Here is a 13,209-nt window from a genome sequence, read left to right on the forward strand (position 1 = left end):
GAGCATGTGCGCAAATCATAGTTTCCATCTTTTATAAAATATTTGTAATAGTTCAAGTATTATTCAAGTGTCATTCAGCTTATATCAGTGGGATAAAGTTCAATGTGGTTGTGTCCCACTTCATTTAGGCAGAATCACCATGTCATGCTGTCTGTGGTTAAGCGTGTCTCTCTAAACAGACAGCAGCTCTCGTCCTCAGGTTTCCATCAGAGTTGAGGTGACATGAGGTGACGTGGTGGCAGGCTGTCTGGTCGTTAACTCGTCTCTGAAAGCTGCAGAAGTTTCTGGAATCGATGGCTGATCTCTGCAGGTCCCAGAGACACCATCATCTCAGCCACACTGGGACCTTGCTGCAAGTCAGATGAGAACAGAGGATCAGCAAAATAATGCAATCAGTCATGATAAAAAGCATCAGAATGAATTTCCTCTTTCTGCAGGGTAACTCTGGTGACTGACTGACAGTGGATTAACTTGGCCTTTGGTCTTTACGATCATTGTAAAAAAGAATCATGTGCTATTTTAACATGCTATTTTAGAGTTTAGCTTAGTCATGTCATGGACAGAAATAATATTTTTTTAAAGACACGCAATTGCAACAGACTAGAAAGGATCTTTGAGTCTTTCGTTGTGATTATTACAGACAAAAATGATTGAATTTTCCGTGTTGCAGTTTGCAAGTTGTTCCTGTTTTTAAAAATAGAAATACAGTGATGTTTGAAAATGCAAGTAAGTTGTGAAATATGACTGTGCAGTGTTAGCAGTTGAAATGCTTTAGTGCAGATACTGTAAGTGTTCTTCAGGCAGCTGTAAAAATAACTATGCAAACATCAGCCTCAGAAGTACAAACATGGTAGTCTTTGCTTGAGTGGTTTTTTTTAGTCAGAGTTGAGTCAATCACAGAGAGACAAACTTTGAAGGAGAAAAGGTCTCTTTAGTGTTTTTTCAGTTTGTGCTGTGATTTGACTTTACTCATATTAATGCTTCAAGGTTGGAGAATTCATCTATCTACAGTAATGCTGGAAAGGTGTGATGAATGACGAGCATTTTTACATTTTGATGACTTCATGCATAAATGTTGTTTCAAAATCTTAAGAAAACATGTTGAATTAATGTTTACATTTGTGCAAATGGAAGATCACAAATTGGTGGAGGTGCTGCTTATAGAAAAAGCCTTAACAACATTTAATTGCTAAAGCCTGATGCAGAATAAATGACTTTCGCCATCATTTGCCTGTTCCAGACAAAAACAACCCCTCTGCAACATTACAACATCAGCAGTTTTACTTGTTGCAAAAGGTCATGTCGGTCAAAACTGCAACTGACCTGCAACACGTGTTACCACCTTTTTCAAATAGTTTAGATTTTAAAGTAGCAAAAAAATAAAACGGAGAGGAGCAGTAACCAATGAGAGCATGACAGAAAACCTTGAGTAGGAGGGAGGCACCGGACACACAAACACAAAGTGCTCTTGACCGTACTAATCCTTTAACTGGTCTTTTAATTAAACACATCAGCTGAGATGAGCTGCGTAGGTTGTGCATCCGCCCCTCCCCCCAGAAGAAAAATGTCTTGTTGATGTCTGTGCCTCTCTCTCTCTCTCTCTCTCTCTCTCTCCCTCGCCTTTTTCTTTCTCTTTTTCTCCCTTTTCTCCTTTCTCTCCCTCTCTCACAACCCCAACCGGTCACCTCGAGCCCGGTTCTGCTTGATGTTGAAGAATACAGTCTAGACTTGCTCCATGTGAAAAGTGCCTTGAGATGACTTTTGTTGTGACAGCAATTGTTAGATCATGAAACCTCTACTACCTTTATGGACAAAATAAAAAAATATTAAAAAAGGCTGTATATTTGAGGGAGTCCATTGTGTTGACAATAAAACAGGAGCTAAATTACTCAGAAAAGATGTGATGATGCCAGGTGATGTCAGACTCCGCTCAAGCAGATGATTGTTATTGATCCGGCTCACACGTCACACAATCACTTAATCAGCAGGCAATCAAAAAGCAGCACGTCTGACAAGTTAAAGTCAAACATCTCATCAAGTCTCACTCAGCTGGGGATGTGTGATGAAACACACAACACACATGTAAAAAGACAACAGACACGGCTGCTGTTGAAACTCTGGTTAAAGTTAGTAATAACCAATTAACCACTTCTGCTAAAACTATTTCCTGTAATGAAACTTTGTCGAATTCATATGAAAATGTGTATTGTGTCTTGAATTACCTGCAGACCACTGAGAGCCAGCCGTAGCAGCTTCATCACCTCTCTGTACTTGGTGGCTTTAGCCTGCTTAGCCAGCTTCTTCAGATCTTTATTGAGTCGATCCACTGCCAGCTCCTCGCCTCGCTCCTCTATCAATCTATAAACACAGAGACGCTTTCATAATCCAGCTGAAACACTGCAGCATGAAGGTGTTGAAGTGAGACTTGCAGTTGGAAAGTTATCAAAACTACATACTTGAGTACTGAAGAGGCAATTTGGTGTGCTTCTGCAGTGAGTGCTGCCACCTGCTGGCTGGAGACAGAAGGACGCACCCACAAGTAAGAGTAAACAGGACTTAGGAGCTCCTTCAGGGCGGATATGTGACCCTGCAGAGGAGGGGAAGAGAAAAGTTTCAGTATGACTGAAGAGAAAGAAAGACAAGCAAAATCCAGATCTGAGAGACTGGAGGAAAAGGTCATGAATAAAAAGATTAAATAGAAGCTTATTTTAATAAAATGACAGAAGCTTTGACATCTGACCTCAAATATTAGATGGCAAAAACTAAAAAGATGTATTATTACTAATCAAATGCGTTTTCAAGTTTACACATGTTCAGATTTCCATGGCAACCACTATCTAGACAGCTAAATTTACCCTGTAGGGATAATAACAAAACTTGCTGAGACTTCAACTGTAAGTTTAACAGACATGTTTCTTCTTTATCTTTTAAATGTTCTCAACACATATCTGTATATCTGCATGCTGTTACTGTTACCTTGCGTAGATGCAGAACCCGCCTGATATAATCCTCATGTAGGACTTCTTGATCCTGGATCTCTGCTGTATAGGTCTGTCGGATTTGTCCCTGGAGATCGTTTATCAGTAAACGACACTGCTCCTCGTCTTCAATTCGCTGCTCCAGGTGGATTCTGACACAATCAGAGAGAGATTGATGAGATTATTAAGTATTATAACTCAAAAAGGGGAAAAAAGGCCCCATAGGGTTTATAGATTTCACTTCCTCTGTTCAAGCAATTCACGGAAATTTGCATAACCAAGATATAACTAAAGTTGTGCAACCTGTGCCGCACTGCTGCCATTTTTCATCCTCAACAGTAATCAGGGAGAAATGTAATTTAAGACAAAAGCGGTACTAGAAGAAAGCTACAATGGTACCTGAATTAAAGAAGGGTTTATCATCTGTACAACGAACATTTAAGACATCTCACACTCAGCTCTTCAATGACCAACTTGAATCAAATTTAATTGATTGACGTTGTACTTTTCAATCCCTTTTCAGTTCATTGTATCTGTAGTTGAAACTTACCATGTTAGCATGATATGATAACATTAAGCTTAATGTGGAGCTGAGGCTGATGAGGATTACAACCAGGTAGTGTCACCATGTAAAACATCCAGGAGATCGTTGCTCAGTATTCAGTAACTCATGTCAATCCAATAAATAACTGTCAGGATATTTCACTCCGTCAGACTGACTGATAATCTGTGAGCAACAGACGTCATCAAATCTCATGATCCACCAAGAAAAGTGGAGCTAATAAGGGTAATTTTATTTCCGGGGAGCCTGAATGAGGATGTCTAGTTCTTGCAAATCCATTATGTATGCGTTTCTCTAACACAATTCATTGCTCTTCCTGTTAAATGTATTTTGTCTTCGTTCATAGAGTATACCACACTGAATAGGTACCTTGTGAGTAAAGGCCTCTTCTATACAAACTAGGTTAATGTCCCATAGATGCATTATCCTGCTTATGGACTAATATGGTGACGACTATGTCCATTATTAGATACAACTCTTGCCTCTCTGCTAGTTTGGGAAAATGACTGGCTTCAAATCAAATGACCAAATACCCGGCCCAACTACTGAATGTATGAATACTGTATTGTACTGTGCTGTACTGTATAATGACTTAAATGCATGTTGTTTTACATGCACCTTATTTTAGTATTTCTTGTCATGTGTTGCATACCGGCCCTCATGAAGACCACAAGCTGAAACAACTTGGTCTCACAATAAAGCTCTATCTTCACACTGCCTTGTTTTTTTAAATCCTACACATTCTTGTCCATCCTCCACAGAGCTAAATTGTTGTGAGAAAGCACAATGCCAGAGCCACAAGGTCCACATTTAGAGGGGAGTGCCTTGTTCCTTATAGAAGTAGTACTTTCAGATGGTTGGCCTTCTCTGTCCCAGCAACACACATGAGCAGTAAAACCCTTCCCCTCTTAAAAGAAACCTCTAAAAAGACTGGCTCAAGTAACACCAGAACTGTACCCATAACTATATCTACAACTTCTATGTGTATCATTATCAGACTCTATTTTGGACATTGCTTTTACTCACTTTTTGTATTAATGATGTGCTATTTATAGTTGCTGGAGTTTTTACCCCTTCCTTCTAAGTTTCCTACTATAATGTTTATTTTATCCCATAATGTAAAGATAATAAAGCAGTAAGAAGCTTTTATGTACTGTTATAATGAGAAAAACATGGCAATGAAGAAGAAGAGGAAGAGTTTTGGCTTACTTGTTGAACTCTGGTAGTTTTTCCAGGTCTAACAGAGCCGAGTGCGTTGTGATCTTTGAAGGATTAAACTCGGAGATCAGCTCATCGATCTTCCGTCCCATTCGAGTGGCTACAACACAACACAGGTAATATAGAAGCATGTAATTGTTATTATTATAATAGATTCAAAGCATTATTTTCCAGCTGCAAATGAACATTTTTCTCTTTATTCACTCCTTGATTAAGTGTCCATCACTCACTGTTGAATCCAGATCCACAGTTGGTCGTGATATCCAGCAGTGCTTCTGGCAGCACCCCGTCTCTCTGGAAGCTCTGAATGAATATATCTCCCTGCCTCTTGGACAGTTTACTGCCGTCTTTGTTCATCAGGAGCGGAAGGTGTCCGAAGGTGGGCGCCTGCCACCCGAGAGCGCGGTACATGAGGAGATGTTTGGAGGTGGAGATGAGCCACTCGGAGCCCCGCAGGACATGGCTGACTTTCATGTGATGATCGTCTACTATGTTAGCGAGATGATAGGTGGGAAACCCGTCTGCTTTCATCACCACGGGGTCACCCTCCACCTGGAAGAGAGGGCAGAAGGTATGAAAACAGAGATTAAAGCAAAGAAAGAGCATTAAATCAGTCATGACTTCAAAGGTTTGTATTACTACTTGAAACTGCATCATTTTGCATTTAGCTCTGTTGGTAAGGCATGCTTCAAATGCCAGAAATAAAGAGTTTGAAGTGAATAAATCAATTTAATAGCAAGAAAGAGCACAAAATACATGCCTTGGTTTTTGCTGAGAAAGTGGGGAATTAATATTTCTGCAGCAAAATGTTGAAGAATCTCACGAGCGTGTCCCTGATTCTATGCTACATCATTTAGTGTGAAAGATATCACACAGACAAGAAGAAACTATACATAATGGAGATGATTAAAAAAACTGAGAAATCACAACAAATATAAAAATAAATAAATCCTGCCCGACCTCGGCCACCTCGTGACGATTCCACCCGAAGATCAGATCCTGAAAAGGCTCGACTCCCGTTTCTAGACGGAACCTGATCACATGTGGTGTTCCCTGAGCAAGCTTCTGCTGAACCTGCTCGGCCCGAAGGTGACGACACCTGTTATCATACCTGGAGAGAAAAGGAGACATGGTCACTGAGACTTAAAGGATAAAGATAGTGATTGCAGAGCCAAAGCAACAATGAACTGATCTACTTATAAGTATTGGTACACTTTTGGATGCACACATAAAACACTTTTAAAGGATGATCAGTTCATTGTGGGTTTGGAAATAAGAAAAACACAGAAAACCACCAGTCATATCTTAGTCGTACTGTATGTCTTCTTTCAAGTCTGTGAGAACATGTGAATATCTGTGTTCAATCATGTAATGCAGCCACCTTGGCGTCTGTCCACTCCTCAGCGCCTCTTTTTTGAGAAGTTCGAGTCTCTGTGAGCTGCAGAAACAGTAGTAGGCGTGACCGCTCTCAACAAGCTGCAGGGCGGTCTGACTGTAGAGGTCTAACCTCTGGGACTGCAGGTATGGACCCGCCGCCCCACCTTGACGAGGACTCTCATCTGGAGGTATACCTGGAAGTGGAAATGAGTTTAGCTAAAATTATAACAATGACTGTAAATAGAGACAAAATAAACTACTGTACCATAAGATTTTACTTATTAAAATTACTAGGAAAACTAGTAATCATTTAGAGTTACTGAGCACGGAGACATTTATTGATATATTATACAACTGTGGACCAGTGTGTCCTACCAGCCCACTCCAGCATGTCCTCTATGGACTCTGCAGCTCCTGGTACCAGTCTACTCTGATCAGTGTCCTCCAGGCGCAGGATGAACGAGCCTCCGTACTTCTTGGCAAAGATGTAGTTGTAAAGAGCAGTGCGGAGGCCTCCAAGGTGCAAGAACCCTGCAGCACAGAACGACGTTATAACATCAGACTGCTGAAGAAGACAATAATATATCTAAATAGGCCTATTCCTGGTGGGTCTGTGGACCGTCAAAACATATTTGTTTTATCTGTATGTGTCCCTGTCATTCAGGGTGAGCTTAAGAGCATGCTGCATGCCTGTGTCAGGTAATCACAGCTGAGCATCCTCCTTTACTCTCACTGCCAGAAGGGGGAGACAAAAGTCCTGCACTCCAGCTTTAAAGCACTTAATAGCATTACAATTCAGCAGCAAATTCAGTGGAAGTGTTTAAAAAGACTCTTAATGTTGAAAGATATCTACTTAATCTGACTAACTCTGGTGGCTGAAGCTTCAGATAAACTTTTAAATACATTTTCAGACAGAAGGAGGACTGTAGATAAGTGCATAATGAAAGGACCCTATAGTATAGTATAGTATAGTATAGGTCACTATAAGCAGGAGGAATAATTACAGCAAGAAAAATGTGTTTCAATGTTCATTTGGGCTCCTGACTGCTGGTTTGAGACTCAAAAAACTGTGAAACGTCCTTTAAATAGCTAACTAATGAAGGAAATATTAACAATACAGGATATAGGAGAATTATATTTTGGACAATAGTCTGTTTTCAACCTTGTGGCAGCAGTCTGGGGAAGACTTTCATGTTTCAACAACAATATCCCCGTACAAAAAGCCAGATCTATAAAGAACTGGTTTTCTGAGTTCAGTGTGGATGAATTGAGTGACCTGCACGGATCCCTGACCTTGACCCCATCCAACATCTTAAATTAGGATGAATAGGAATTAGGAGACAGGCTTTATCACCCAACATCAGCAGCCTGTACCACTACTCTTATTACTGGCTGAATGGGAGCAAATCTCTTCAGCCAGACTCCAAAATATTATGGAAAGCCTTCACATAAGATTACAAGATGATCAAAAGGTGCTTGTGTGTCCTTTTCAGATTTTAGAGTAGACTTGAAACCATGTTTTCAACATAATGAGTGCAGGTGTGTTTGATTTTTTGATCCATGATGGAAAAATGCTGCAGTGGTAAAGAGAGGGGAGCCTATAGTTGACAGCTGCAGATAATGTTATGGGGCATTTAAAGGCTGTGTGTTCAGATGCACTACACCTTACCTGTGGGACTGGGGGCAAACCGGACCCTCACCTCTCCTTGGACTGTGGAGCAGCATCTTAAAACAGCTTGAGTCCGTCTGTGTCTGACTGATGTGGGACACTGAAGCCCTCTGAGAGCCACCACAGTGTGACAGGATCTCAGCCAGGACGACATGACAGCTGAGCACACGTTCTGACGGTCACACCGGTGTTACGCTTCACAGAGTGACCGTGTTAAATGGTGACTTCCAGCCGAGCGCGTCTGTGGTTTATCGGTTCAATATGATACCCTTTTCTAATGAGGATAAGTGTATACAATCACAAGAGAGACTACGGCTGCACTGAAAATGTATACGCTTATGATTGTTTCCCACATTACAAGAAATGACTGAATGTCACCAGATAACACGGTCACTCATTAGCCCGAAACACCGGTGATATAATCGGCATCATCAGTCCAGCTAGGTAAATGAGCACAGTGCTGACTGAAAACTGCATTTTGACAGACGACAGCAACACAATCCTTTTTAAAGTTGTCTCTCACATGTATGAATGATCATCTGTTTGAGTCATTCTTCTTCTCTGTCGAAACAAAAACAGGAAGATGAATTAACCATCTTTATAATGAACACTGCCACCAGGCGGAGGAGGTTATTATTACTTCCTCTATCTATCCCTTACTGTTCAGGGTCAAGTGACCCTTTTTTTTTAACATTTAAGATCTGTAAACACACCATATACACATTTATTTTAGTCGGACTTTTTCTAATGTGACTCACAGTGTACAATAATGGAAATAAATGCATAATTGTTTTAAATTGTGTGCAGCTGATACACATTTCTATATATGCAAATGTAAGGCATTTGACCTGTGTTTTGTTTTTGTTTTTTAATCAAAAATCAGCATTCAAACATGTTGTTGTATTTATCATATTCTATACAATGTTCACCTGGACCATAAAACAGTGATTATGAATGTCTTTCTTCCATAAGATTAATCAAACATGTATTAATGACTGACAGGGAATTTATGAATGTGACTCGGTGTAGAGACTAATTTTGAGTCAGAATATGAATAGTAGCTATATAAGGGTTTAGGAGGGGCTCTGCTGATTTTACACATTAAATCTGTTTGATAATGCTGACCTGTTTGTAAGTGTAAAATGGAGACTATATAATACTATAACACTAAGGGGCACTGTGACATTCTGTACAAAAAAAAAAAAAAAAGACAGAAGAACAGTGAGAATGAAACAAGACTTTATTGTTAATACATTCTCAGCAGATGTTGCTATCGACACTGTCAGCTTCACTGTAGACCAATCACATCCCATGTTAATTGCACTTGTATATGGCCCAACCTCGTTTGCAGTTGGATACTTACATTTTTTTGAAAGAGCTCTCTATATTTTTTGACTCTTTGAAAGATATCAAATCTGACTGCGCGTGTATGTGTGTTTGTGCGACTATTAATGCAGCGCGTGACCCTAACCCTAACCCTAACCCTTTTTCCTTATCTCTCTGATCCATAGTATCTATAATTTCTTTATTTACCCCAAGGTTGAGTTCTCTGGGCAGTTTAAGTTTGTGCTACATCTACATCACAGGTATCCATAACATTAGACCCATCCATTTTGGAACAATCAATTGGGGTCAAGATCCTAACTGTACAATAGGTTGAATAGTGATCGCTGATTCCAGACACAATCACACCACTTTCAGTGATTTTGTTTTTGTGTGATACCATAATAAGATCGATTATAGTTCTAGTGTTTATAGTAATTCTAGTCGCCTCATTTATCAATTGTGTGAGACAAAATTTCTTTTGGCAGTTTAACAGTTTTTTATAAAGTGGGCCACTTTGTTTCAAAACATTGATATTAAAGTCACCCAATAAAATAACTTCATAGTTTAAAAAACCAAAACTACCCAACACTTTTTCCAAGGTTTCAATGAAGTTATTCTGTTTGGGAGGTCTATATAAAGCACTAATCAGTAATGGTTTACTTTCAGGAACTTCAATCCAAAGTGCTTCAAGGTTTTCATTATCCAAATCATCTCTTTTCTTCCATTTTATATCTGACCTCACATATATACATACTCCTCCTCCTTGTCTGTTTCTGTCCTTACGGATGACTGAATAGTTTTTGATTTCAACATCAGTGTCTGCGATGGAAGCGTCCAGCCAGGTTTCAGTTAAGCACAGTATACTAAGATTAATTAGATTTGCAAGTATACGAATTTTATCTATCTTTGGTAGTAAGCTGCAAACATTTTGATGCAAAAGCTTCAAACTATTATATGTGTTGTGAGCCATCTGCCCTTCTGCAAAGTCGAGCGTGTTTTCTTGATCTCCTCTGGTGCACGATGTGTAAACAGCTGTGGAAAACAAGGAAAAATTACCATTGGGCCTTACAAGTTACAGGTTTGGCTATAAGCAATAATTAATGATTATAAAATATCATGACTATTTATAAAAAAATCTATAGAAATTATTAATAAGAATTTATGATGGTGTGGAACCACCTCAGAAAACATGGAAAAGGTGTGTGTGTGTGTGTGTGTGTTGGCATTGGAACTGCAAATTGGTGACAAGTTGCAAGATGGAGTAACATGGTGACTAGCCAGACAACATGGCCGACACAGACAAAAGGCTTGAAACCATGTGCACTTCCAAAAGCAAAGTGTGCAAAGTTGGGTTTTAAACCTCTTAACTGTGTGGGGACTCTGTTTAAGGCCAATTGATGAAGCATAAAATGTGCCAGATTAGGAAGAGGTTACACACAAAGCCTAGTGACTGGATGTAACGTGTGAAGCATGCTAACATCGATTTAGCAGTGTAGCTATTCAGCGCTGTGCTTTACTAGGCTAGGCTCAGGTCTTACCGGTCTTTGGAGTGAGAGAGGCGCACCTTTGCTGGCAATCGGTAAGGTAGTCAGGCTGTGACAAGCTTTGGCTCCGGGCTTTAATGGTTCACTAGAGTACTGGATGTGTAACTTTTTGTCTCAGTCTTTCAATTACATGTAAAAGAAGTAAAGAGGAAGTGGCGAACAGGTCCCCTGGTTTTTATAACCTTGATGACGTCATGAATTACATAAGTTATCGCAGAATCAACGACCAATGGCTGTGGTAAGTTGAGTTTCTAAAGAGTTTGTTATGCTGGCCGACTGGGTGCGTGCGCACCATGTTCCCCGCCCTGATCTGGTTTTGTTCCTTCCTCCACACAGCGTCCTACCACACCGGGGCTATTTTGATTTGTCTATTTTAATTAAAACAGACAAATAAAGGAACCATTTCACTATGCCTCCAGCATATTACCCTAGAGTCTTGAAACATGTGGTCGTCCAATGAGACCCAACACAGACCCATCCCTGTAAGTTACTGCACCATGAATAGTTTTTAACGTTGTAATGTAATGTAGGATTTAGTGGCATCTAGTGGTGAGGTTTCAGATTGCAACCAACTGAATACCCCTCCCCTCAACCCCCCCCCTGTCAAGTGTGTAATGCGGGGAACACACCAAAGAGTGGCGAAAAGTGGCCAGCAGCGAGTTGCCATGCAATCTCTATGTAAACTTGCAACGGCCGCACTTAGCCGCCATTGCTGCAGTCTGGCAAAGTGCGGCCAAAAAAAAGATGGGAATAGTTGCAGCCGATCTATACACAGAGTTGTCTGACATGTCGAAGTATGTTTCAATAAATGTATTTCCGCCCGAAACCCATTTAACAATGGAAGATAAACTTATTGTGACTGTTTCTGCACATCACATAGACTACCGTACAACAACATGTACAGTTTAAAGATGCAGAAAACAGAAGCTGTATGGAAAGAGATCTCCAGTCTGCTCAGTGAGTTTTGAACTGAGATGTTATATCATGTGGGTCAATATTTGGATATATTTTCTGCTCTAAGTTCAATATCCTCACACACAAGTGATGAAACAGGCTGTTTATTTCGGTAACATCATGATCACTCCCGGTCTGTGATGCATCCACAGACGGGCAGAGCAGCGCCTTTTACTCCTCAAATGCACCAGAGCAACAGCAAGAGCGACTCATTCTAAGGAAATTAGAACTCATTCACCTTATTTTCAGGTGATTATACACCAATTAAAACATATTAATGAACATTGTATTCCATTTCTGCCATGTCCAGTCCCCTAAATGCCACTAAATTCCACATACTACATCTTTAAGTAAAGCAGTGCAACCCTGATATTTATTAGAAAAAAGGGAAAATAAGAATGCACTGTATGCAAATTTGATTTCACCTGTTTTAACAAGCATATTTAATACTTTACACTTTTTTATTGAGAGATTAGATTAAATATTAACAGTTTATTCTCTTACTGTACCTAGTACAAATACATGGACATAAACAATGAAAAACAAACAACAAAACAAGTAGAAAAAACCTTCAGCAAGTAACAGAATATTAAATAATATAAAGACTTAAATGAGTGACTAAATGACCTGATCTTCTGCACTTTGCACTCATGAAGACATTAAAGAACAAGAGGAACAACACATTTTTGAGTGGAAGAGGACTAAGTCTGCTGACTGCAGCAGTGAGAAGCATCTTGGGAACGATCAGGAGGATGCAGAGCCCGGGGAGTCGTCATATGATGCAGGGAGCCGAAGAGATACTGAGAAAAACTCTAAGTAATTTAGTTACATTTGTCAATAAATGTTTTAACAATGAAGGTTTTGCTATTTTATTTTTCTCAGACATTGTGACAGTTTCTTGAATATCTTGAAGGTGCAGTGTGTAGGATTTAGTGGCATCTAGTGGTGAGGTTGCAGAGTGCCACTGAATGCCCCTCCGCTCAGCCCCTAGTTTTCAAGTGTATAAGAGAACCTATAGAGACTGCAGCAGTGAGAAGCACCTGGGGACGATCAGAGGGACGCAGAGCTGAGGGAGCCTAGGGAGTCGTCATATGATGGAGGGAGCTGAAGAGATACTGAGGAAAAAACTAAGTCATCCAGTCACATGTTCTCAATAAAGGTTTCAACAATTAAGGTTTTGCTTCTTTTTTTTTCTCAAAAAAATTGTGACAGGTTCTTGAATATCTTGAGTAAGGGCCTGCAACTCTGATGTTTATTAAAGAAAAGGGAAATAAGGATAGCACTACATGCATATTTGATTTCACATATTTTAAGGAACATATTTAATATCATCACGTCGCCACTTTTTATTGAGAGAATAGATCAAATTTTAAAAGTTCATTCACTTATTGTACCTCATACAAACACATTCAAATAACCAAGAGAAATGAACAAAAACGTCAGTAAGTAACAGATGTATATTAAATAATATTATGACATAAACGAGTAGCTGACTAAATGAGGATAAGTTTGTGATTTTCTGCAGTTTAAGGGTGGAATGATTACTTAACTCTTTACACTGAAGTTTAAGTTCCTATAATA

General features: G+C 39.7%; 1 protein-coding gene across 1 annotated transcript; it reads right to left on the reverse strand.

Moving 5' to 3' along the window:
* Positions 1 to 20: 20 nt before the first annotated feature.
* Positions 21 to 8,227, reverse strand: ears2 (glutamyl-tRNA synthetase 2, mitochondrial). The gene is made up of 10 exons (XM_062434564.1): positions 7,805 to 8,227; positions 6,511 to 6,666; positions 6,140 to 6,329; positions 5,719 to 5,869; positions 4,989 to 5,310; positions 4,750 to 4,858; positions 2,977 to 3,130; positions 2,457 to 2,587; positions 2,223 to 2,358; positions 21 to 350 (listed from the first exon to the last, which is right to left on the reverse strand). Exons 1-10 carry the CDS (start codon positions 7,956 to 7,958, stop codon positions 255 to 257), a joined length of 1,599 nt encoding a protein of 532 aa, XP_062290548.1. The 5' UTR covers positions 7,959 to 8,227; the 3' UTR covers positions 21 to 254.
* Positions 8,228 to 13,209: the final 4,982 nt, after the last annotated feature.

The sequence above is a fragment of the Scomber scombrus genome, chromosome 2, assembly GCF_963691925.1.
Source record: "Scomber scombrus chromosome 2, fScoSco1.1, whole genome shotgun sequence".
NCBI classification, from domain to species: Eukaryota; Metazoa; Chordata; class Actinopteri; order Scombriformes; family Scombridae; genus Scomber; species Scomber scombrus.

What these genes read in the sequence shown, in the direction of transcription:
- ears2 (XM_062434564.1), bottom strand. Translation starts at nt 7,958, where the DNA reads ATGTCGTCCTGGCTGAGATCCTGTCACACTGTGGTGGCTCTCAGAGGG. An exon ending in GGACATGCTGGAGTGGGCTG is followed by an intron (nt 6,330 to 6,510) that starts GTAGGACACACT and finishes TTCCACTTCCAG; the next exon opens with GTATACCTCCAGATGAGAGT. An exon ending in AGGAGTGGACAGACGCCAAG is followed by an intron (nt 5,870 to 6,139) that starts GTGGCTGCATTA and finishes TTTTCTCTCCAG; the next exon opens with GTATGATAACAGGTGTCGTC.